We start from the raw sequence: 25,233 nt of genomic DNA on the forward strand, positions 1-25,233 counted from the left end.
TCAGTGAACAAACATCTTGTCTTATTATGCAGAAAAACATGTTTTGCAGTTTCAAAGGTACAAATGTGGTCAAAAGTTCATGGCATCAAAGATCAGTTACATTTAAGCAACACATAAAAATTACTTTTTATGTATGTTCTCAAATGTCCTTGAGCTAATTCAGACAAAACATGGTAAATTATATGTATTATGTGTATATATATTTGATTATATTGTTTTTTTGATTAGCAGAGAAAGGAATCACATCCTTTGTGGTGAACGTGATATGTTTAAAGGTATACTCTGCAGAATTTCCCTACAAAACAATGAATAGACTCATACAAAAATAATCTCTCTCAATCATCACTTATGACCCACTAGAAGTGTGTGTCAAAAGTGTGTGTTGCTGTGTCGCTGTGTCGCTGTCTCCCTCTCCCTCTCTGAGCCAGGGAGGAGGGGCCAACTTTGAATGCTTTGTTTACAAACTAACCAAATCCTGCATAGTATACCTTTAACTGCTCCTCTAGGCAGTTAAAACAAATTTGTGAAATCTTAATGTACAAAGTAGAAATACACATTCTTTATGCTAATTGTTTGTGTTTTCTCTTTCCAAGGGGGTCATTCTGGGCAAGGACTTATACGACTATGTTCAGAAAGCTCCATTCAGTAAAGGTAGTAGTCAACTTAATCTTCAACAGTCTAGTTTATGGTGTGTGTGGGAGTATACAGATGAGTATTGTGGGGGCAGTTTCTGTAATAAGACTCACAAACCAGAGAATGTCCGTCTGAGTTTAATATCACACTTGCAAGTGGGTACAATACCAACAACAGATAGAGAAAGCTGTCTTAGGTAAAGTACAAAATCTGGTTCTGAACAATCCATTATTATACCTTCAGCAGATAGGTGCGGCCAGCCTCCCTTTCCATTATCTTTATACACACACACACACACACACACACACAGTTTGTTATTGTACTTCTCAACAGACAGTGCAGCTGGCCTCCTTTTCCTGTGTCTACACACACATACACACAGTCCGTCATTGTACTTTGAACGGACAGGTGCAGCTGGCCTCTATTATCTCTACAAAGTAGTAGCACCCATACACAAGATCATAGAATATCACCAAAGTATAAGTAGCAAAGTATCAGAATAAGTATAACATATTGTATTTAAGTATACATATTGTAGTTTTCCATTACAGTAACAACTGTGCTTTTTGCTTTTTATAGCTCTAGAAATGGTGCAAAACATCAAAGAGCAGAAAATGAACATCTGTCTACCCCTTGGCACTCCACAACAAAAGGGTGAGTCTCTCTAGCCCGGTCACAAGTTCTTTTCTTTTTATTATTCTTATACACAGCTAAACTTAAGTGATTAATACAGAGAGCATATAGGTGTGAGCTGCTGTGTGAGTTTTGGTTTCTGTTGCACAGACAAGCAGCCTGAGGACTGGCAGAGTCAAGAGGAATCTTTTCATAGAGAGATGCATTCATCCCCAGCATCTGAGACAGACAAGAGCAGTGACAACGGTATGCATTTTCATATTTCTTACAATGTTGACATTACATGATTGAAATAATTTCTTGTGATATATGCAGGACTCAAAAACAGGGCTTATCATTTTCTTGCTCTCACCTAAAAGTGTAGTGTTCTCTCATTCTTCTTCCAATGTTTTTTAGGTGTAAGACAAAGAAAAAGGAAACATAGGTTGGAAGAGGTTGCAATGGTTGGAGATTTGGATAGCGTCAAACAAAGAAGAATCTTGAGTCCTCCAGATGTGGGCAGTGTCCCCTCAAAGGCCAATTCTGTTGATCCTTCTTACCCTGGTGCTAGCACATGTCTGAGTCCCCAAGAGACGTGCAGAAAACTTTCTACGCAAACTCACACACTCAGATCACTGAACAACCAACAGCAAAATCGTATCTCACAGCCTGATTTGCAAGGGAAACAGGCAGAGGTGTTGTCAGAATTCTCATCTTCTACTGTTTGTCCAAAAACCAGTCAAACACTGTCCCTGTCTCCTAGTGATGAATACCCTCCAACCAGGAAAAGGCCAACTGTTGCTTCTGTTGAAACACTGGTCAGACCTTGCACCAATAGCCCCAAACTCCAGGATCCTTTAGCAGCCAAACGAACAGACAGCTCACTGCAACCTATCAGTCAGCCCAGCCCCAAATCAACGTCTTATTCCACTTCTGTTAACCCTGCTGCAACCCTTGCACCACTTTCTTCTACTGGCCAAGACACATGGCTTGGACCTGATGGACTAACCATGTCCATGGTGGACTTGACAAAGTTTGAAGGCTTAAAAGCTCTGATGAGAGAGAGGAAGTCTAAGATGAGCCCTTGCAAGTCAGATCTAGATAATGCTGAGATTACTACCTCTTGCGCTACCAATTTTTCCAAAGGTGTGACAAATAGACAAGACTCAAAATGTGTACTGGCTGGATCTCAAGTGGCAAAAAACCAAAAAAGATGGGATTCAAAGATTCAAGTGGTTAAAGCTCAAGTGAAGAAAGGTCCACCATCCACTAACTCATTGGAGGGAATGATTTCAACAGCAGCACCTGTGGTCTTGGGCTATGAGAACCAACGAGTCAACCCTAATGGCAGCTGTGCCATCTCTGCCATTAACTCATCTTTTGAAGGCTATTTAACCGAAGGCAACCAGGCTGCTGGTACCATGTTACCTACTGCTGGCACTGCCAACTCCAGTGACCAAAAACACCAGGGAAGTGATACTGCTCACAGCATGTTTGGAAATGTGAGCCAGATCACACCTATTCTGGGTTATGGTCGTGTAGCCACCAACCATAATTCAGGTCAGATGCCACAGCCAAGAGGCAACACTTATAGCACTGAAGTTTGTCAGTTTCCCATTAAAACCATCACAACTGTCATGCCAGACCCTACAAACCAGCAGTTTATGGGCGGCTATAACAAACAGGATCACACTGAGGTGCACAGAGGTGCTCAGCCAGCCTCAGGAGGTTATGGTCATTTTAGCTACATGGCATATGTCACAAATGGGCATTCAGGTTTTCCTTCCTCTGAGGCTACTGCAGGTTACACGACACTTGACACCCCTTCTGTATACTCTGGGAGTTTACACCAAAGTAAGAATTACCCAGAGCAGGAAGGAAATGGGTTTAGTCTGCCATCATTTGGACACAGTTTAGCAACTCCAGTGCCCCCAGGATGGATGAGCCTGGAAATGCAGAAGCAACTGATGGTGATGCAGCAGCAGCAGCTGGTGACACAGCAGCAGCTGATGACGACGCACCACCAGCAGCAGCAGTTGATGACGACGCAGCAGCAGCAGCAGCTGATGTCGACGCAACAGCAGCAGCAGCAGCAGCAGCAGCTGATGACGACGCAACAGCAGCTGATGACGACGCAGCAGCAGCTAATGACACAGCCGCAACAGCTGATGACACAGCCGCAACAACTGATGACGGTGCATCAGCAGCAGCAGCAGCTGATGACGACACAGCAGCAGCTGATGATGCAGCCGCAGCAGCAGCTGATGACACATCAACCGCAGCAGCAGCAGCAGCTGATGACGCATCAGCAGCAGCAGCAGCAGCTGATGACACATCAACCGCAGCAGCAGCTGATGACGCATCAGCAGCAGCAGCAGCAACAGCTGATGACGCAGCAGCAGCAGTACTACTCATGGACACTTGCTGCCCCGACTGGCTGGAGTAGTGATTGGAACAGCGTCTAAGCAGGCATCATCATTGGTCACTTTTGCATCTCCAGCAAATCAGCATTCACCTGAATGAATACAGCAACCAACAGAATCGTTCCAATGCTGAACTGTCACAACATAATAACACAGAGCACTCCTCAGGTTTTCCTTGACCTTCTAGTCATTCACTATCCTCCTACAGCCAACCTGTATCAGTATTCAATACAGGATATTAACCAGTGCACTAGTGTCATCTCAGGAAAAGATGTCCCACCATGCCAAATGTGGTGCAAATGATTTATTAGTGTGTTTTTATGTGTGGCTATGAAGGCACTCGTGCTTCTGAGCTTTTTATCTGGATGTTGAAAGGAGAAGACACATTTCTATTATTCCTTACCCCTTCAGCTTATCAAGGTGTAACAGCTGGAGCTGTGACAGATACAATTTGTTTCAGTGTTCAACTTTAATTTCAATTAAGTATTACATTTTTTGCAACTTCGTAGCATTAAATGCTCAAGTTTTATTTGTTTTCAAATATTGGGTAGTTTTTCTTTCTTGCCACAAGCAGTGTGTCATGTTTAAATGGACAGTTTTCATTTCACATCTGTCATTCAAAGGGACAACATTGTTCTACTGTTCTTTTTGAACTTTATAGTTGGAAAGATTGGTTCAAAATCCTGACACACCTTAAACTGACTTTTTAATAGACATTAATTTTTTTTTAAAAAGTCATCTACTGTTATTTTTGTACTTTTATATTCATATTTTGTTCATTTTAATAAAGTTGCTGTAAAATTGAGATCTTTTGTTGAATGTGAATATATTTGTATACTTGTATACATAAAAATGGCTAAAATTAGTTTACTTAAATTTCTCTTCTTGTATTTTGTTCACTTGTATTTTGTATGTTTTTGTAAATAGAAATTACACTGAACATGAAGTAAATCTCATTGTTTAAAGCTCATGAATCTTGCTATGGTAACATCTGCTTTCTTCAGGGCAGTTTGATTTAGAGATGTAAACAGATGCTTGTTTGATGAAGTGGGATTATAAAATCATAAATCCTCTGCTGCCTTTAGTAGTTTTCCAGTCCACTGCACAGCCTCCACTCTTTGAAACAGACTCCTGTATTTAATTAGAGCATGTTGTTAAAAAGAAAAAAAAAAGTAAATGAGTCTGATGAATCGGATTTCTTCGACAGAAAAAGCAGGACTAAAACTTTCTGTCAATGCTCATGTGCCCATCATATGCACCATTCAATCTACACAGACCCTCTCACTCATTAAATGTTTGTCTTGGATTTCTTTCCAGCCTTATCTGTCAGATTTTTCATCTATAATTTCTAAGATTGCTCAGCTACAACAAAATATTTAATTTTGATTTAACCTTGTGCTCTAGTTACTAAGTCTGCATCACAATCAACCACAGTTTGCAGTTAGTTATTGGTCAGGACTGTAAAAAAAAAATGAAAAAGGATTATTATTATGAAGACTGTAGTGTGAGGAAAAAATTCTATAATCACAATGCTAAGACTTAAAACTGTGTGTGTGCAGGATGGGAAAGTGTGGAGCATGAGAAAGCTGTCACCTGTGAGATAACGGGAGTGGGAGTAACAGACAGAGTGTGCACAAGTTGACCTCATGGTGTCAGATACTGTGTGTATTGTTCAGCTCTGTGGGAAAAGTTTCTGAAATGAAGCAGCTGTCTTTCCCCAAAGAATTTCCCCGAGATTAAACAAGAGAATCGGGTTGTTGACAAATCGGGAATTAAGGATTGGTATTGAATCTCATGTGGTCAGTTCAGGAGCGATAAAACTGACTACATATCTAAGATGTTAAATTTATGCAATGCTACATATGAAATAAGTCATTCTAGCATGTGTATTATTAAATATGCTGTTATGATTTTGACATAAGGCAGGAAAAGTACAGGTGGAAGATATGCATGTATGACTGTGTATGAATATTCCTTTACAGTATATGTGGGGACGTCTGGTGTTGGTTGAGGGTATTTCTAGACTTCCTCATATTGAGATATATGCACACAGTCCCTGAGAGTAGCATAAAAGTAATGGTGGGGAGTAGAAGAAGCATAATCTGTTCATGTTTTGTTTCATCAGTCAGGTTTTCAGGTTGAGTCCGTCCTGCTCCACATGTGTGGTATTTGTCAGAGAGTCAAAAAAAAGTCATGCAAGGAATCGCATCAAGGCCAGAGCTCTACGAGAAATTAATCATGACTGGTTTCCTGATACAGCTACTGGAAAATTGAAGATCAACGTGTGCGTTGTGGGATGAAGACCCATATCTAAATGTGTGTTCATGGACAACAACCGAGATACATGAATTATCACAGTTCCTCAATGTGTGTGGTGTATTTTTTAAGTCAATAAAATACAAGTGTGTGATGCAATATACAGTAAGAGGGTTGTGGTCAGGGGTCAGGAGAGGGTAACTTCCTATGGAATACAATAAGGCAGGAGATGAGAATAGAAACTCATGGTAATGATCATTAAAGGTCCATGTAGCATATGTGTAAGCAACTCATTGCTAATCATACAGGACAATGTATGTGTTTACTGATGAAGAATATTTTCTTGTTATGATTGATACCTTTGCTAAAACATAATTGCAACAAATAAAGTCCTTGATTTGCGATGGATTTCTCAGGTTTTTCATCAGTAAAATTATTAGCATCCGTTCCACTATTTCACCTCCTGCCTACAATGCCCCTGCCTTCCCTCGTTGGGCCCATCCTATTCACCTTATACATGCTCCCTCTTCGCTCCTGTTGTGGATTTTCGGAGCTGATGCACTGGCAGTTGTCAGTTTGAAGAAGAGAAGACCAAACCAAACTTCGTATGATGATTCTGGGAAAACTTTAATGAAGAACCTTGCAAGGGAGAGCGACTCAAGGGACACCTCCTGTTCGTACGGTGTCCCCAAACTCGTCTGACCCTCACAGTCCAAAACCAGCCTTTAAGCCAATCATAGAAACTAGTTCGTCAGTTCCGAATCATAAACCTATGACCTAAATCTGTATCTTTGGTTTGTCTTGTTGCGTCTGATGATGACCTGCATTCTGGCCTTGGTTCGCCTGTGAGGCTCCTGGTTTATTAAACAACATGTGTTATCTTCTGTTTGAGAGAACAGAAGAGTACAGCTTGACATTCTGTTGTCCTGGTCAGTTATGGAATATCCATAACAGCTCCATCTTCAATAAGCACTATATCTCCTGTCATTGCTATGCAGATGATACACAGCTATACCTCCCATTAGAACCTGGTGATTGTTATGTGGTGATGGAGGGAAAAATATGAGAGCCCAACAGCATGTTTTCTGTTGTTTTCTTCCAAGTAACTTTATATTCCACAAAACCCTATTACAGGACACTTCCAGTCTCTGACCAATAGGTGGATGTACCAGAACACAACTGATAACACTACATCCCCCTTTCTGGGTACTGTACTGTACTGTACAGTCAAATAGCTATATCTGGGAATGCATTCCTTTTTAATAACTATGTTCAGCTAATTAGAGTCCCACATCAAAGTCCTGTATCTGCCGAATGGCGTGATAAATGTCGTTAAGAGCGCAGATTCTCTGGATAAGGGGATCTGCCAAAATCCAGAGTTGGCGTCAAGCTTTGAGAACACCTTAGCGCCCTCTAGTTGTCCAAGTGTATGCTCGACTGAGGGGAGAATGTGCCTCTCTCTCTTGACTGAGTCATTCAGTTTTGTTAGGTCAACACATCTGCGCACTTCTGTGTTATTTGGTTTGGGTACAGGCACCATTCTGGTGCACCAGTCTGTGGGTTGTTCAACCCTTGAGATTACACCCAGGTCTTCCAGACGAGCCAGTTCCTGCTTCACTTTGGGCAAGAGAGGTAGAGGGATTCTTCTTGGAGTGGTCAGGGAAAATGATTTCGCATCTGGCTTGAGTTCAATCTTATATTCCCCCTCCATTTTGCCAAGCCCTTCAAAAAGTTTAGGATACTGCTCTTTAACTGATGCAGTGGAGTCCAGGGATATGGCATGCACTCTGGCAACCAGTCCAAGTGCTACACTTGCTGTACCCCCCCAAAAAACCTGACTTCAGACCTGAGACTACATACACATCTTCCACTGTGCTCTTGTTGTGTGTTTTCAGTGTGGCTGTGAATTTTCCTCTCACCTGCAGGCGGTTCCTTCCAGCTCCATAAAGACTTTTATCTGACTTGGCTGTTACATCAGCGCCTGTATCTATTCTGAACTCAGATTCATGGCCATTTATTTTCACTTTTGTGAGCCAGCTTTTGTCACCACCTGCACCCACTGAGCCCAAAAAGGCAATGTCCTCCTACATAGCATCTTCACAGGAAGCATGGAGCTCTCCAACAGTCCCAGATCTGCACACTTTTGCATAGTGCCCCTTTTTGTTACATTTATTGCAAAACACATCTTTGGCTGGACACTGCTGTTTTCTATGAGATGGTCTACCACACCTGTTGCAGTATGTGTCACTATATGGCTGTGACTGAGGGTGCTTGTTATGTCTCTTAAAGGGCGTTTTGTCCATATTAGCTGCTGTAGCCACTGTTTTGAAGTTGCTCACTAGCATGTCCTGCTGTTTTTTTTACTTGTTCACTTTGGCCGACACAAGTAACAGCTTTCTCCAGTGTTTGCTCTGGGTCCATTTGAAGTTGCTCAGACAGTCTTTTGTCTCTCAAGCCCACAACTAACCTGTTGCGTATCATCTCGCTGTGTAGTTCTCCATAGCCACAATGTTCGGACAGACAATGAAGCACTGTGATGAAACTATCCATAGACTCTCCTGCTTCTTGTTGTCTCTGATTGAATTTGGCTTGCTCAAATATAATATTTCTGTGAACTACAAAATGTCCTTCCAGCTTAGCTTTGACTGTGCTGTACTCACTCATCTCCTCCGCTGTCAAGCAAAGTGAAGTTATCATGTCCTCAGTTTCTTCTCCCATGGTATAGATTAGAGTGTTTACCTGGTTTTCTTCCACCTGTAATTCCAGACCAGAAGCTATCCGGTAGGGCTGTAGTCTGCTGGTCGACTGGTCGATTAGTTGGTTGATATGCTCTCGTCCGACTAAATTCTCATTGGTTGAATAATCTCTGTGTTATTTTCATAAGGAGAAAAGTGCTACATCAGTAGCCTTCCAGGAGTAATCCATTATTTCCTGCGGCGGGGGGAGGACAGACTAACAAATTACCTGTGAAAACAGGGGTGTATTCAAAACACCCCTGTTGTTTTCAAAACTTTGAACTCGCCCAACCTAATGGAGACCGCTGGGTCTAACTGTACTGAACGTGTACTGAATCTGTTTCTCCACAATGATAACAACGAGAACCCCCGCCAGGCCAAAAAAAAATTTTTTAGTATTTGATATCTGAATGAATATCCATTCATTCAGAAATCGACAGCGTTTGGGAGTCTCTGTGCAGCGCTGTTCCGGTACAGGAGTCAACCTCTGTCGATGCCTGGGAAGCTATCGGTAGCGTGGCTCCGTTAAGGAGTATGTTTGCGTAGCGAGTGGGAAAGAGCGAGGGGCAGAGAAGTGACGGTGTATGCAAGCGGGGCAGAGGAAAAGGTTAGTAGTAAGTTGTCAGTACAGTACAGTCAATTAATAAATGCTAAAAAGTCACGTCTGTTCAGCTCTAAAATTTGATAAACAAATTAATTCTGTTGTGAAAGGTTGTTATTTCCACCTACGAAACATTGCCAAATTGAAACCACTCCTCTCATTCAACGACTTGAAGACTGTCACAACCGCTCTGATTTCCTCCCGTCTGGACTATTGCAATGCCCTTTACTTGGGTATTAGCCAGTCTTCCCTGTCTCGTTTGCAACTAGTGCAGAATGCTGCTGCTCGGCTAATAACTGGCACAAGAAAGAGAGACAGCATCACACCTATACTGGCCTCCCTGCATTGGTTACCAGTCAAGTATAGGACTGAGTTTAAGGTACTTTTATTTGTTTTTAAGGCTCTACATGGCCTGGCGCCCCAGTACATCTCTGAGCTCATCTGCCCCCTTCACAACACCAGATCTCTTAGATCCTCTGGCCAACTGTTGCTCGCTGTCCCTCGATCGCAGCTGAGGGGTAAGGGTGACCGTGTATTTGCTGTAGCTGCCCCAAAACTTTGGAACAGTTTACCTCTTGGAGTTAAGTGTTCCCCTTCCCTAGACACTTTTAAGGACAAACTAAAGACTCACTTGTTCGCTAGGGCCTTTGACTGTCATTAAAACCCAGTGTTCCACTATTATTTGTTTTCAATTTGTTCTTGTTTCTTGTTTGCTGTTACCCTGTTGTGTTGTTTTAATTTATTCCTGATATCTTATTGTACAGCCCTTTGGTCAACTGTGGTTGTTTTCAAATGTGCTTTATAAATAAATTTGATTTGATTTGATTTGATTTTGATTTTCTTTTTAGCAAAGAGATTTTATAAGCTTATTTTTAATAGAGGTGTTTTAGATATTAGATCCATTTTTTATACTGTGTGAAAGAAAGCTTATTATACTGAATTTGAACATTGTGGACTGTGAAGTGGAAAAGTACTGGACGTAAGAAACTTGCAATTCACATGTTCCCAGAATTTAGTAATAGGTCAGCTTAACTTCAACTTCTGCTCTCAGCTAACAAAACAGGAAGCGTGGGAGTGGGGTGCATTCAACTGTGAAAAACAATGCCACGTGTAGCCTCAAGTTTTTAAGCTGTGCACTCTAAGAGACAGGTGATGTTGATCCATAGGTTGTGCAAAGCAGGATGTTTGTCTCTTGACGATTGAAGTTTCAGATCACCTAGAGGCGTTGCCGAAGGTATGGAGTCAGATACCACGAAAAGGAGAAGCAGGATGCGGTCAACCAATGAGAAGACGACAACACCCCGGTTGCACATTTCTTGATCTATGTATTATAAAATACTGGGTGAAAGGAAGGATGTGTGATGATATCGTTCAAAGGAAGAGCTGGCGAAGTTCTTGTTTTGTAGACGTTTATTAGACGATGGCCATCGGGTCCATTCCATATACAAAGATGGTCTGGGCAATGTACCACTGTCGATGCACAGCTTATATAGGGTTACACATCTGTATCTTATCATATGAATAACATGTTTTCCAGGGGCACTACCTCCGTTGGGAGCCATCCATCAAGTGATTGACAGCTATCTCACAACATATTACGTGTCACAACATGCCCACATCTGGAACCGTTCCAAACTTAACCATGGATCCATTGTTTGTATCTAAAAGGCCCCCCAGAAGGGCTATGCCCTATTACCCAAGGTGTCATACAGACCAGGGAATGTTTCTGTCACACGTCCAACATCCAAAATCAGTAAAATACATAGGGTCATATAAAATCATACTAACACTGGGTCAGGGAGATATAGTGAGTCAGACTTCGTGAACTGACAGACACTCTGTTGCTTGTCAGGGAAACTATAGTCAGACCCAGAGCTCTGTAATATTGCATATTCTACTGGTATTAAAATAAAGCTGATTTTGAGCCTAACAATATCTTCTCCTATTGCTTATTTAAAAGAACACGCGAGGACCAGATCAGGCAGAATAGCATCAGTCCTCAACACTGATCATAAAAGGCCTATAGGCCCCTCATTTATTTTCATAGTAAAGACCAGAGATAATGGTGGAAAATAAGGTTATGTTGGACTTCTGCCAGCATTCCTGACCTATGAAGTCATTATGGGCAGATTGTCAATTTGGAGGAAATTGTAACTAATGGTGGATAATTCCTAGAATCTGGAAAATAGGAAGTATCCTATAGGGAATAGGGTCCACATTGGGAGGAGCTGCATTGGGTATATAAGAAATTGTTCTGTTTTGCTTTAGTGTCTGTGTTCATGAACCAGCCTCAGTTTACTTGTATTTGCTTGAATACATAGCAAATCTATTATTGCACGGAACTCTGCTTGATAAAGTGTTTTTCTTCAGCCTTGAAGTATTTTTTCAACAGATTTTCTTCAGGACGTGCTTCGTCTAATGTTGTGTGGATTGTGGACACAGATTTGTGTTTACAGAATGGAAATATGTTGGACAGTCTCCAAACGCATCACAACTGTTGATGAGGGAGTGAATTTGGCCTGTATTCTAAAGGATTCTTCGATCTCTCACCATCATATCTCCTGAAGTGTTTGATTTAAAGGTGCAGTGTGTAGAATTTAGTGGCATGTAGCAGAAAAGACTTGGCAGAAATGGAATATAATATTCATAAGTATGTTTTAATTTGTATATAATCACCTGAAAATAAGAATCGTTGTGTTTTCATTGCCTTAGAATGAGCCCTTTATATCTACATGGGGAGAAGTTCTTCCATGGACGCCGCCATGTTTTTACAATAGCCCAGAATGGACAAACCAAACACTGGATCTAGAGAGAACCTTTTGCATTTTTCACAAGTTTCTCTGCCATCGTAGGTCCTCCTCCATGCTTGGAAAGGGAGAGGGAGGTGTATTCAGTTTGTTGCAATCTGTAACCTCACCACTAGATGCCATTAAATCTTACACACTGGTCCATTAACTAATAACTCCTGTAAGCACCTGATGAAAGCTATGCCAGCCTAAGAGGCAACATAACCTCTCATAACCAACTCTGTAGATAAGGACATTTGTCACAGTGTATGTATCCTTGAGACAAAGCAATCCGACACCACTGTCCTTCAGCGTGAGTTTCTCTTTTTTGTGTATTTATTCTGATCTGAGTTCAGCTGTGAAAAGAATCAAATTTTACACTGCACTGTTAGATTTCAACTAATGCATGACTCTTTAGCAAGTCTTGCATCTATCTGAGAATGAAACCTGCCTCATAAAAAGTTTTCAGTGATCTCACCCCAAAATGTTTCCTGATCCGGACAAAACTACAAGAAAACTTTGGGTCTCAGTTAACCTTTTTGACATTTACATTTACAACCTTGTGTTATCTTTTTCTCACAAAACCAAGACTCTGTACTCTTAACATATTGTCTCTGTGCCAATGCCAAAGAAGACATCTGGTCAAACACTGTAAAAACTCTGCCTTTTCCTTACTCAGCAGCAGACACAGGTGTCTGACTCTATACTGTGTGGTACCAAAATATTACAGCGGGTGTTTCCTCAGTCGTAACCTGAGACCCAAGAATGTCATAATATTGGAGGAGAATGTTTGCAATTGGTGACCGATATTTGTTTTTTTCTTAAGGTTAAGACTTTGCAGGAGATGCTTGCTGAAAAACTGAAATAATGTAGGAATTAAAACTAGAGTTTGGAACAAAAGCAGAGACGTGTAAGTAATCAGAATGTGGCGGGTCAGTTTAGTTTTAATTATGCCTGTAAGTTTAAAGTTCACAGGGTCAATACATGCAGGTTTTCAGCTGTCCAAGAGACAAGGAACAGGAAACAGATTCAGATGCCTGAACACAACTGCACCCATTAATCCTGACCGAGAAACAAGATGTCTAAATCACAGGAGAAGTCGTAATCCAGAACCTGAAGTACTCAGCAGTTCCCACAAAGAAACATGTCTACATAGTGGCCCCCCTCATGTATGTTAATGGGGTGGACAACGTGTTAGGAACACCATTCAATATAATGCAATCCAGTACACCACCATCAACCACTACAACCTCAATAATAAACATTAAGTAGAATTATCACCTTTCTGACAATGTCAACAAAAAATGAAAATGTATAAGCTTTGTAGAAAGTAGAATTTATGGCAGATCTGTTGTTTTGGATTGCATCAGATTGCACAGGTGTTCCTCATAAAGTGCTTGGTGAGTGTTAGATTACAACTGGTGTGAAAGTAAACTAACATGAAACACTAAGAGTTATAATTTATTCATTGTATATTGGCCAAATATATCTTAAGGAGGTTGTGTTATGTGGTTTCAGGGGATAGATGTGCTGTCTCGATATACATCTCATGGATAATTCTTCGAGGGGCCCTCAGTCTCGTGTTCTTGTTTGCCTGTGGTTCTATAGAAAGCCTATTTGTATCGAATTCTGACTAGTTTTCCCTACTGTATGCAGGCATTTTTCTATAGGTTGGTTGTCTTTAAACACCAAGAGGCTAATCATGTAAGGCTTCTTTGTGTTGCTGAGGATTATAAAGACACTGAGCTCTTCTCTCCTTTGAGACACTTCCCTCTGACTCTTGTATCAATTTATGGTCTCCAATATATTTGTATATAATATATTTTAATCTTCAACCTGTCAGTGTTTTGTGTGTTATTTAATGATTATTGAGTGTTTGCAGGCAATTTCCACAACATTCCTTACTCAGCGGCAGATACAGGTTACTGACTGTATGCTGTATGTGTTCACAGGGTCAATACATACAGGCTGTGAGATGTTCAACAGACATAAGGAGCGGGCAAACAGATTGGGATGCCTGAACACAAACCTCCCAGCTGCAGCCATGAATCCTGACCGAGAAACAAGGTGTCTGCATCAAAGCAGTAGATGTCGTAATCCAGAAGAGAGTATCAGAACCTGAAGTACTTAACAGTTCCCTTACTGTTTAGATTGCATTAGATTGCACAAGTGTTCTTAATAAAGTGCTCGGTGAGTGTTTATGAATAAGACTGGAAGTTAAAATATATCCCTCATCTAAATATCCCCAATAAAACTTTTACAGTATAGCATGAAAACAGCAAGCAATATAAAATGTGAAAAATACACAGGGGATCCTAACTGCTAGCCTTTAATTGGCAAGAAATTCTTCTTCATCGACTGTCTTGCATTACTAGCTAGTTGCTATTTTTAATATATTTTTATCAACCCTTTTCCCTGTTGTGTATTGTGACTGTGACTATTTTGGGGTATCAAGTATGATGACAATGGTCAGGGGGAGGGAGGGTGTAGGGGTAAATAAAAGTCTTAAATAAGTCTTAGATTGGTAATTAGCGCACACACACACACACACACACACACACACACACACACACACACACACACACACGCACGCACGCACGCACTTGATTGATTTGATTTGATTGGTCGAAGAGACAGCGGTTGCTGCGACGTTCATGCCCACTCGGTAAAACTGGAACGTAAGCAGCGGTTGATGTGTAATCACAATATTTGCATGCTCTCTGAGCGTGTTTGGCAACGTCGTTTCGCGGACTTCACCCAACTGCACAGATTTCCTTGACCAAGCAACAAACAGACACTAACTTTCTTTCGGTAAGTGCCTTTACCTTATCAACAAATTAACGGTAATTAGATTTGTTTCGACGGCTGAAGTTTAGTTGGTTTTGATTGTTCAACTGAAAAGTTGGTCTACACTAGACAACTGGAACTTGTTGGGTGAATAATCGTCACTTTCTCTTGAAAACAGTTGGCAAGGAGCATATCTAAACAACGTTTAATATGACTGACAATTGACGCTAACGTTACGTTTTAGATTGTCACTAACAAGTTAACTTTTTAGCGCTAATAATAAAATTAGCTAACGTTAATTGGCAGTTAAAGTCAGTGAACGGCTGTTGAGAACATTCACCGTTAACGTCAGTTTGCGCAGTGAAAAAGTGAATAATTTCAGTCCAGCTGGGAGCACATAAAACTAGTTTATGTCTCGGTTTAACAGAGAGTACAAACAGAAAAAAGCCAATGACCTGCAGTGTATGTAACTTAAACTAAATTACAACTGTTAGATTAACGTGACACTTCATATTCCTCTGTAAATTACAAATTAGGGGCTATTTGTTTTATTCGGTGACACTTAAACAACAACAAGCTAAAGTTTGTGAGATTCGGTGTCAAATGCATGTCTGTCTTTTTTTTTTTTTTTTTTTTTGAGAATACACAACATAAAAAATGTCTGACATCCTGATTGTAGGGGAGACCACTATCTTGTGTATCCTGTCTTAACAGTCTGATGTTATTGCAGCGCCATCTGGTGGTTATCGTTCAGTTTGGAGCCACTGTTTGCAGTATTTGTATCTGTGGTTACGGATTTAATGTCCAAATACAAGCAGGATAATATGGGATGAATACTATGTCATATTTTGAAACTGAATAAAAGCTTTGAAAGGTTGACACTCAGTGTTTGAAAGCTTGAAATCTAATAAAAGGTTTTGCAAGATTGAAATTAAGGTTTGAAGGCTTGCATGATGTTTTCATGGGCTGAAAAAAATGCAAACACAATTTTGTATTTGAGTTTTCCTTCTTCACAACTGCAGCACAGTGTTTCTCCAACACATTTTCAGAGTTTCAAATTTGTCACTGTTCTAGGTGTATTACTTTGTTTTCGAGGTGACATCCGTGGTCTCACAGCTCTGGTGTGAAACTCTGAATCAAACAGTCTGAAAAAAAGGAAATGCTGTTGCTCAGAAGCTTGAAACTGTGTGGGCAGATGTCTGAAAAGTGATTGTTGTAAACTCAGCTCTGAAAGAACAGTCTGCTATTTGGTCGCAAAATACATCCACAGAAGTCTCAATATAAAGATTTGTCCTTCAGAGAGCCAACGTTTCAAAACCTAACATGTGCGCACCAGTTTTCAGATCACCATTTACAAGGTTTCAAACCTGGAAAGTGCACTAATACTCCGAGAGACCATGGACAAATCTGAAGCTCTGAAAATGTGTCAGAGAAAAAGAGTGCTGCAGTTATGAAGAAGGAAAACTCAAATACAAAATAATGTTTGCAGACATTTCAACATTTTCTTTCAGCCTATCAGAACATTATGCAAGCCTTCAAAACTTAGTTTCAACCTTGCAAAATCTTTTTTTTAATTAGATTTCACGCTTTCAAGCAAGAGTTTCAACCTTTTGATGCTTTTTTTCAGTTTCAAAATATGACAAGATATTCATCCCATAGGATTTATACATAATCCTATATGTATATAAGATTACTATACAAAACTAAATATTTTCATTTTCTAGTATTTTGATAAAAAATCAACAGATTTCAATACATCAACATCAAAGTTGCTCACCATTAGTTGTAAAATTAATAACATAGTATGGTAACATTAATGGTAACGATATTTTTTAATTCATTATGTAAAGGTGCTTGGTGTTGTGTGTTGCATCTTTGATCATGACGTTAGGGCACTATGTGGTGAGAAAATTATATGCAAAATATTGTTTCAGCCTTACTTTTTGTTTGATCATTTAGAGCTGTGGTTTTGTATTGAAAGTATATATTTTGGTAAGCTTTGGTGAGCGAAATAGAGACATGCACAATATGAATAAGTAAAATTATATGGTATAGTGATTAATATATGAAGATAAATTACCATGCTTCTACATGGGGACTGGTGTAGTTGGTAGAGTAAATAGTATGATGACGATGATGATGGTCAAAGATGTTTAATTGCATTCCTGTCATAGTAAATTTAGAAGGTTTCCTTGGCTTGTAAAGGTAATGAAAGACCAAAGGATTGGCTTATCATTTTAATATGCATAGTTGTGCAAGGATGATCATTTGCTCTGTTAATGAGTGCTTGTCCTGGAGAGAAGGAATGTGTTTTAGGAGGCCAATTCCTCTCTTTCCATTCTGGCTTAGGCTCAGATAAGGTAACATCCTGGGTCTTGGAGTAAACAGGACAGGTTAAGGGGTCAAAGGCCACATATAGCTTATGGTTTTTGCATTCCTGTGTCTTTGGGAGATGTGGCTCTTATCTAGCGTACATGGGCATGAAAATGTATACCTCATGGCTGTTTGCCATTGGCTGTAATCATATAAGCTGATACATTGACCAATCACAGATCATTTCTCTGTTCCCTCTGCAGCTAAAATAGAGTAGGGTCGCTCTTTGTTCAATGAGACGAACTGATGCAAATCTTTGTGTGTTCTGTCTCCTTATTGTACAATAATATTTTTTAATCTTCAACCCAGCAGTGTTTTGTGTATTATTTCATATGTGTGTTTAGTTTCTGTTTGTTCAATTTCCACATTAGGCTGACCCTGGTTCTTTCTCCTCTTACCTACTTTTCTGGTGCATCTAACCCTTTCCTATAAATTTCTATACTTTGCCATATTATTTTAGGAGAAAAATAAACATTTTCATCCCGACACAAGCACATGAATTTTTCCCTCAGAAAGAATAATCTGAATTTGAATCCTCATAACTTAAGTTCCAATTTCACCTTTGTGCAGGTTGTGATTCTACAAGCATGCAGCGAGGTGGGACTCATAGAGCTAAGTATTTCACTCTGTGCATGTTGAGCTACCATTCTTAGACCATTTAATCATGATTTTTTGTCCTGTAATTATGTTTGTTTTATGCATTCTCTGTAGGAGTCTCTAGCGAGCTGTTTGACTCTCTGAAGGTGTATCTGAACAACAAGAACAGACTACAACCCATTATTGGTTTGTAGCAACAAATCTCTACTTTCCGTGTTTGCTCTGTGTGTCCTGTGTGCATTGAAACAGTTTGTGTCATTTTGTGCACATTCAGGCCTGAGCAGCATTATAGAATGCGTGAAGACGGGATCAGACGGCAGAGAAGCGCTGTACCTGTGTGAGGTGTGTGTGTGTCGACTTAGTATGGCTGACATGCGGAACCACATTATGGGAAGTCTCCACAGATACAACTACATTGTAAGTAGTATTGTAGAAGTCATGATGGCAAGTTTATGAGCTGCTCAGTGAGTTATAGATTATGAACTGTTGGTATTTTGCTTGACAGAAAGCCAGGCACCCCCACTTTGCATCTGAATGGAAGGAGAACGCGGACCTGTCTCTGCTGGCCTGGCCACTGATGGAGACGGCCAAGGTGCTTGAGGGAAAAGAGGGACCTGGGGACATCAAGGTATATTAGCTTGACTGTGAATGTCTTTGTTTCTATGTGCAAACAGATGAGAGTTTTGGATATGAGTGCTCATATTTTTTGCACCCTCATATGAAGTTGTTAGAGGTTGGAGACGCTGTGTTCCAGAAGATGGCAAGACACAGTGACAGTGACGGTCAGTCTTTATCTGTAACGATTCACTTGTTAAGAACAACGGTTCTCAACTTCTGCTTTGTCCACCCCTCCAATCTCACCCTTGGTCTTCTCATTTCCTGTCTGTCACCCTTTTTGTTAACATATTTTTTGCATTATTTCCATTTGTGCCTCAGTCTTACTTGATATGTGTCTGTTCCTCTCTCAAACACCACAGCAGTAACTCTGATAAATTCCTTAAGACACGGACAGGGGCAGAGTGACCCTGAGAGAACGCAGCTGGAGCCCTACACTGTCCAATCACAGAGGATTGTATTGCTTGGCCAGGACCTCCGGAGACAGTCCAAGAGATCTCATAAGACATCAGCACAAACTAACAAGCCTCCATCTCTAATCCAGTCAACTGTAGCTTCTTCTGTCAACTCAAACAGCTGGTTAAATAACATCTCTACATCACAGTTAGACAAAACTCAGATGTCAGCGAACAGCAACAGCTTTCTAGATGGCTACACAGGAACCAAGCCTCTTATTGGTGAGCATGAATAAAGAATAGCAATGAGAGGTGCTACAGTTAATTAAACGTTATTTAAACATGATGAAAAGTTCAAATTTTGGTTGTGGGATTAAGAAAATTGCATTAAAATGATATTGATCATTTTAATGCACCGAAGCTGTTTAGAATTAACAAAAAAGTATATTAAGATAAATAATTGTTCCTTGCACCATCACCAATAATAGGTGTTGGACATCAGTACTTCATAGTGGATTTTCTGCTGAGAATTCTACTGATGAGTGCTACTGCACATATATTATGAATGTGGATCATTTAAATAAATAGTTTGAGTTTGGGAAATATGCTTATTCTCTTTCTTGGCAAGAGTTAGATGAGAAGATCAATACTACTTTATGTCTGTACAGTAAATATGTAGCTAGAGGCAGTTTAGCTTAGTTAAGCTTAGCTTATTTCTTGACTGGAACTAGTAACTTGCTGGTTTCCTGGCAACCACTTTTTTTGTACAGACTAAGCAAATTAGATATAATGTGTCATTGAGTTAACTCTAGAAGTGCTGGTAGGCATTTTGTAGAGAGCCAAGCTAGCTGTTTCCCTGTGTTTCCAGTCATTGCGCTATGCTAAGCTGGCTCCAGTTACACATTCGTTGCGGTGTCAATCTTCTCATCTAACTCTTAGTAAGAAAGAGAATAAGCGTATTTTCAAAAATGTCAAACTATTGCTTTAAAAAAAGCTGCTTTTACATGTTTGCAACAGGTCTTTTCAGTGTGGTTGAGTGTAGAAGTGAAGATGGCCGTACATACTGTTTCTTATGTCACTGCTGCCGCATCAGAGTCAACAAAAAGGACATCATTGATCACCTAACCAGCACTTCTCATCTTGTCAACTCTTTGGTCAGTTTGTAGTGTATTAATAATTGAAATTGAAACAAGAACAAAAATCATTAACCATTAACCAAAGGCTGTAGGCAACATGCTAGAAGTAAGTTTCAAGCTCAGTGAAAATGTCTGTGTGTAGATGGAATCTCATCCTGAGCAGGTGGAAGATATTAATGACAATCAGCATCTCCAATCACTGGCCAAGAAAGTGGAGCAAGAGGAGGGCCGAGGAGAGCTGGAGGTATCTTATGTACTTTTATGTACAAATTATTCTGCCTTGGTTATGCTGGGTGTTAAATGGCTCTTGAGTTCTTTAACAAAAAGGTCTTTACTTCATTTGAACATCTCATGTTCTTAGGTGGTAAACGCACCAGAATCCCTCTGTATCCTACTGACTGGCAAAAGTTACCACTGGTGTAAGTACAGATGCATGCCCATCCACTGTTTTCTTGTTTGGCCATAAACCATTCACCTCTTTTGCCCCAACTCTCTGTTCTTGAGGAGGGACTCGTGATGTAAGTATCAAGATTATTTTACTCTCTGCCCCCTCACATTATTAGTTCTTATTACTTTTAATTTTTTGAATAGGTGCTCTGCATAAAAATGATACTCCACAAGGTCTCAAGTTTGAAACATTCTTCCTCCTGGAACTTATCCTTTTAGTATCTATTGTTGTATCATTCACCCCTTTTTATCTGCTTCATTCTTCTTCTTCTGTTATTGTACTTATCCAGCATTCAAACATACTATTTTGAATTCCTTACTTACTCTTAAACTCAGTGCATTTTGTGAACACACATATGTTTGTTTGTATTTTTTCTTTGTATACCCCTTGTATTGTCTTTCATTTTTCCCAGGTACAAAGATGCTGTGTAATGGATGGACACACAATAACATTCAAAAGAAGAAAATAGCTGTCAAAGGTGTGTGCTTCAAAGCTACAGTTCATCTGAAGAGAGGAAAATGTTTTTTGTAGTTTTCTGCTGCTTTTCAACCTCTCTTTGTTCAATTTACACTTTTTCTTTAAGGGCCAGTTGTCAACAAGACCTTCAATCAAGGCATGGCAGAGAAACGTGCTCTAGTGCAGTCAAAAGAGAGAATGACATCAAAGAGAAAGATGAGGAAAGGTACTAATACTGTGTTCAAGGTAAGCCTACCTCTCACCAAAGGTGCAGTACTGCTGGAGAGGACGTCTTTCAGCACGGACAGCCTCCCTGTGTCATCATACTCCCCTTCAGCCGACTCAGATCTCATTCCCTCGCCAGAGACCCAGACAGAGGAATGTGAGTCGGACTGTGACTCTGGTACATTTGCATTTAACCACTCTGAGCACACCTCAATGTGTCCACCCTTGCAACTTCAGCAAGGCTTGGATAGTGGAGATGCAGACTCTGGTCAATACGTGGGACCAGAAAGAAACATCACTGTCACTCAGTATCAAGAAGTGGATGGTTACGGTGATTACTTCAACCAGTCTGAAGACCTAACTAATACACAAAACCAAAAGGCTTACGAGGAAAGGAATTACAACAGATGGCATTGTTCGCAAGGAAGATCAAAGAAGAACTTTTCTAAAGAGTGGCAAAATGAAGGGCAGTTACCTGCTGCGTCCCACACGCAGGAGGGGTCATCTTATCACTCTTTCGACAGACGTGAGGAGGATTTCTCTGAGCAGTGGTACAATTCAACTTTCCAGAATGAAGTTGGCACAAGAGTGGATGTACCAAGAGGGGAGAGACACGAGATTAGCACAAATGCTACCCAACACTATTACCAACAACAGCCCATTACACAGTACATGGCACAAAATCATACATGTCTTCCTGTGGGAAGTGTGGGGCACCGCAGTTTGTCTGGTGAACTGGCTCCTCATTTAGATGCTACTAGGATCAACATGCATCCTCACATAGGAGATTCCCATGTTAACAGTGATGGCATTGCACCAGACCCTAGAGTACAGTTTCTTGAGATGGAACAGAGAGGATTGCAAACCTACATGGAGTTCATGATTGGCCACGTCCAAACAGCGCCACAAAGATATATGACGCAACCTTTGGCCTATCAAGGCGTCCAAATAGGCCACGGGGGGGTGATGTCTAACCCCGGTTACAATATTGGACAAAGGACAAACCCTGATCAGCTCTTTCGTCATCCAGTCAGTGGCGACAGCGGCGGAAGTGGTGATATGTCCCATTCAAATGCATTCATCCCACCTGGGCAAGCTCTGCGTTATGAAGCATGCTCTCATCTTAATTTCAGAGGCACTGGGTTGTCAGGTGGGATGATTTCAGGGAATGTAGCTGGAGCACCTCCATATGTGCTTGCATATCCCAGTTCTGCATATAGCACCTCACATCGCTGACGCCACATATCCACTCACTTCCGCCTTGGGTTCTATTGGCGCTGTCATACTTTGTGTTTTTCTAACAGAAAACCTGTATAGTCATCTCAGAAATGTCTCAGAATTTTCCCCTTTGACTTTCAGTTTTAACATTTATATTGCATGATTAAATACTCAGACTACTTTACTATGAAACTGATACAAGGCTTTTTTTTTTTTTTTTTTTTTAACTTTTCAGTCACCTAAATTGAGAAAAAGGTCAGATTTTTGGACCATTAAACTAAAATGAGCCTAAATGGTGACAGTGTTTCTTTGACATGCTTGGAAACAAGGGGAGGCCACTTTAAACTTAAAATTGTGATGATTCAATCATTTACACAAGCATGGACTAAACTGCAGTTTAAAAAAGGGACAGAAATGCTAATGCTGTGCTTTTACATTTTTGAATGTGTGTTTTTTTTGTTTTTTTTTTACTTCTGAATTTCAGGCTCCAGGTCAATTTTAAGTTAATTCCATTAGTATAGCTCAATTTCTATAATATCTGTCACATTGTCTGGTTACATATAAACAAAACCTACTAGTTTTTGATTTATAATGAAGCATATCAATAATAACACCTGTGGAATAAAATTGACTGAAGCCATATTAGCAGATGATAATGAGATAATTTTAAGTGAAAAGTACCACAATGTACTATATTACGAGGTTTTACATACATCCCCAAAACAAAGTGAGAATAAGAAACACGCTAATTATTGTTATGCATCAAACTTTATAAAGCTGTTGGTTTTTCAGTGCTTTATATCAGTTAAGAATAACAAAAAAGAGAAATCACTGAGGTTTCAAATCACACTGAGGTCGTGGTTTGTGATTGTCAATAAATATGTTGAACTACTTTTGGCTGGATTTGTTATACAAGTTGTACCTGAATAATTTGAACGGGACTTTACTCTTTACATCCTTGAGTGGATTTTCTGAAATTGTGTGACCTGGTCATGAAACAATGTCAGATATATGATTTCACTAAAAGTTATTGGAAACTGCTGAATCCTGGATGATTTTGACTCATTTAGATGATTTAGTGCACTGCTAGAGACATATCTGTGTTGGCTGGTATATAATCAAAGGATGTGAGATCAGATGTTGATTTCTTTTTGCCCCCCCCCCCCGTTTTTATGTAGTGTGGTTTGGTTTCAGTGCAAGGTGACATTGTAAGGTTTCTCCTTTAATTCACATCTCTTAATTTGATGTGTCCTGAGTCTGCTGCACTTGAGTTTCAAAGTTAAAAACACTTTTTACACATTCACTCAACATTTGACCACATTTGGGTCTGTGTAGTACATCTGTTTCAATGTCCAAGTCTTCTAACCCTCCATAGATAGCATCAACAAGGAGACTGCTGAAGATTTCTATAGACCATGACTATTATGGTCTGTGTCCCAGTGCATAATAAGTTTTCAACCAGCATATTAGGTGCATTACTGCCACCCTCCGCTTCGGACTGTGAACCAATGATTAAATCCTACACATTATTCCTGTCTAATAAAGTACAAAACAAAACTGCAGGTCCATTAAAGTTTTAATGCCGTGCTCCGGAACTCCAGTCTTCCTGAGTTCTTCCCTCATATAGGCTATAGTCTTTCTTGATCGTTAGTACAATATATGATTGCATGTGTAATAGTCTCCTCAGCCAAGTGGGAAAAAATATGTGCATATATGAACATTGGCAATTGGCAAAAATGACAGTCAAAAAGGAATCATGTTAAATAATTGTGATCTCAATATTGAACAAAATAATCGTGATTATGATTTTTGCCATAATCGAGCACCCCTAAAAACAACATAAATTGTGATTTACATACACACACACACACACACACACACACACACACACACAAAGAGTTGAAATATGTATGTGATAAATTGTAAATATGTATGTAATGAATTGTTTTCTTTAAGAAACTATTACTTGAACATTTTTCAGTTTGCTCCTAAAGTTATATGTATGCTCCTAATTTTTTTCATTTAGGAGCACTTGTACTCCTTGAAAATAAAGTAAGCATTGAACACTGCTGTCAGATGTGTAGAAACACTAAGTAACTGGAGTGTGGTGCAGTCCAAGGGCGTCTGTCACAGGCATATAGATGTTTTCAGACCTGGGCTGTCAGGTCTGACTTTACCCATCTCCCCCTCCCATTCTCTCTCTCTCCCTCTCAGTTGGAGAGGATAATGTCACACTTCTTGTGAAATATCCTCATAAATCCCATGACTTTGGCCAAATGCTACATTAAAAATCACATTTTTATGTAGGAAATTTCGTCGCTAATCCATTGATACAGGTTTCAAAGTGGTCGGATTTATAGTTTAGGCATCAGAACTATTTGTTTGACACAAAGTCCATGCCTAGAGATTGCCTCCCCATTGGTTTACATTGTAAGGTGTGATGTGGCACCACAACTTTCAGGGCTTATTATATCTAAAGCGTTCGAGTTAATACAAAGTTTTTAATAACTTTTGTTTAACACAGTGCGATAAGTCATGTATCAAAGTTTGAAGCCGATACCATTAACGCCCTAGGAGGAGATAGCGTTTCTTGGGGGTCCAAAATTGGCGCAAAGTCGTACTTTTATGGGCATATTGCGGACTTCCTGTTGGATTTAGGTCAGGGGTGTCAGCGTATGATTTGTAGGTCTTGATGAGACGAATAATTGAGTTTTGGTTCGATCTCTGTACGACATTCCTACGGCCGTGGCAGCCATATTAGACACATAGGTGGCGCTATAGAGCACATTTAGGCACTTTGGGGGATCATTTTTACATTTTATCAAATTTTTCACCAGACCCGATGTGTGTGCCAAATTTGGTGAGTTTTTGAACATGCTTAGGGGGTCAAATTAAGGGTTGAAGTGGCGTAATAATAAAGAAAAAATAATGGGGAAG

The 25,233-nt window shown here is 40.0% G+C and overlaps 2 protein-coding genes across 2 annotated transcripts in view; both read left to right on the top strand.

Moving 5' to 3' along the window:
- LOC122969296 overlaps window positions 1-4,982 on the top strand; it is a 53,261-nt gene extending 48,279 nt beyond the window's left edge. The window contains exons 46-50 of the mRNA XM_044334876.1: window positions 594-651; window positions 1,213-1,287; window positions 1,417-1,512; window positions 1,663-3,547; window positions 3,620-4,982. Of these exons, the coding sequence (XP_044190811.1) occupies window positions 594-651; window positions 1,213-1,287; window positions 1,417-1,512; window positions 1,663-3,547; window positions 3,620-3,710 (2,205 nt within the window). The 3' untranslated portion in view covers window positions 3,711-4,982. The remainder of the gene's footprint in view (window positions 1-593; window positions 652-1,212; window positions 1,288-1,416; window positions 1,513-1,662; window positions 3,548-3,619) is intronic.
- A 9,726-nt stretch (window positions 4,983-14,708) lies between these two features.
- si:ch211-199g17.2 lies at window positions 14,709-23,188 on the top strand. The gene is made up of 12 exons (XM_044335828.1): window positions 14,709-14,857; window positions 17,777-17,803; window positions 17,918-17,989; window positions 18,078-18,220; window positions 18,309-18,431; window positions 18,528-18,585; window positions 18,781-19,095; window positions 19,831-19,967; window positions 20,092-20,193; window positions 20,311-20,368; window positions 20,810-20,875; window positions 20,981-23,188. Exons 2-12 carry the CDS (start codon window positions 17,794-17,796, stop codon window positions 22,312-22,314), a joined length of 2,418 nt encoding a protein of 805 aa, XP_044191763.1. The 5' UTR covers window positions 14,709-14,857; window positions 17,777-17,793; the 3' UTR covers window positions 22,315-23,188.
- Window positions 23,189-25,233: the final 2,045 nt, after the last annotated feature.

This window comes from Thunnus albacares, chromosome 19, assembly GCF_914725855.1.
Source record: "Thunnus albacares chromosome 19, fThuAlb1.1, whole genome shotgun sequence".
In the NCBI taxonomy this organism is placed as follows: domain Eukaryota; kingdom Metazoa; phylum Chordata; class Actinopteri; order Scombriformes; family Scombridae; genus Thunnus; species Thunnus albacares.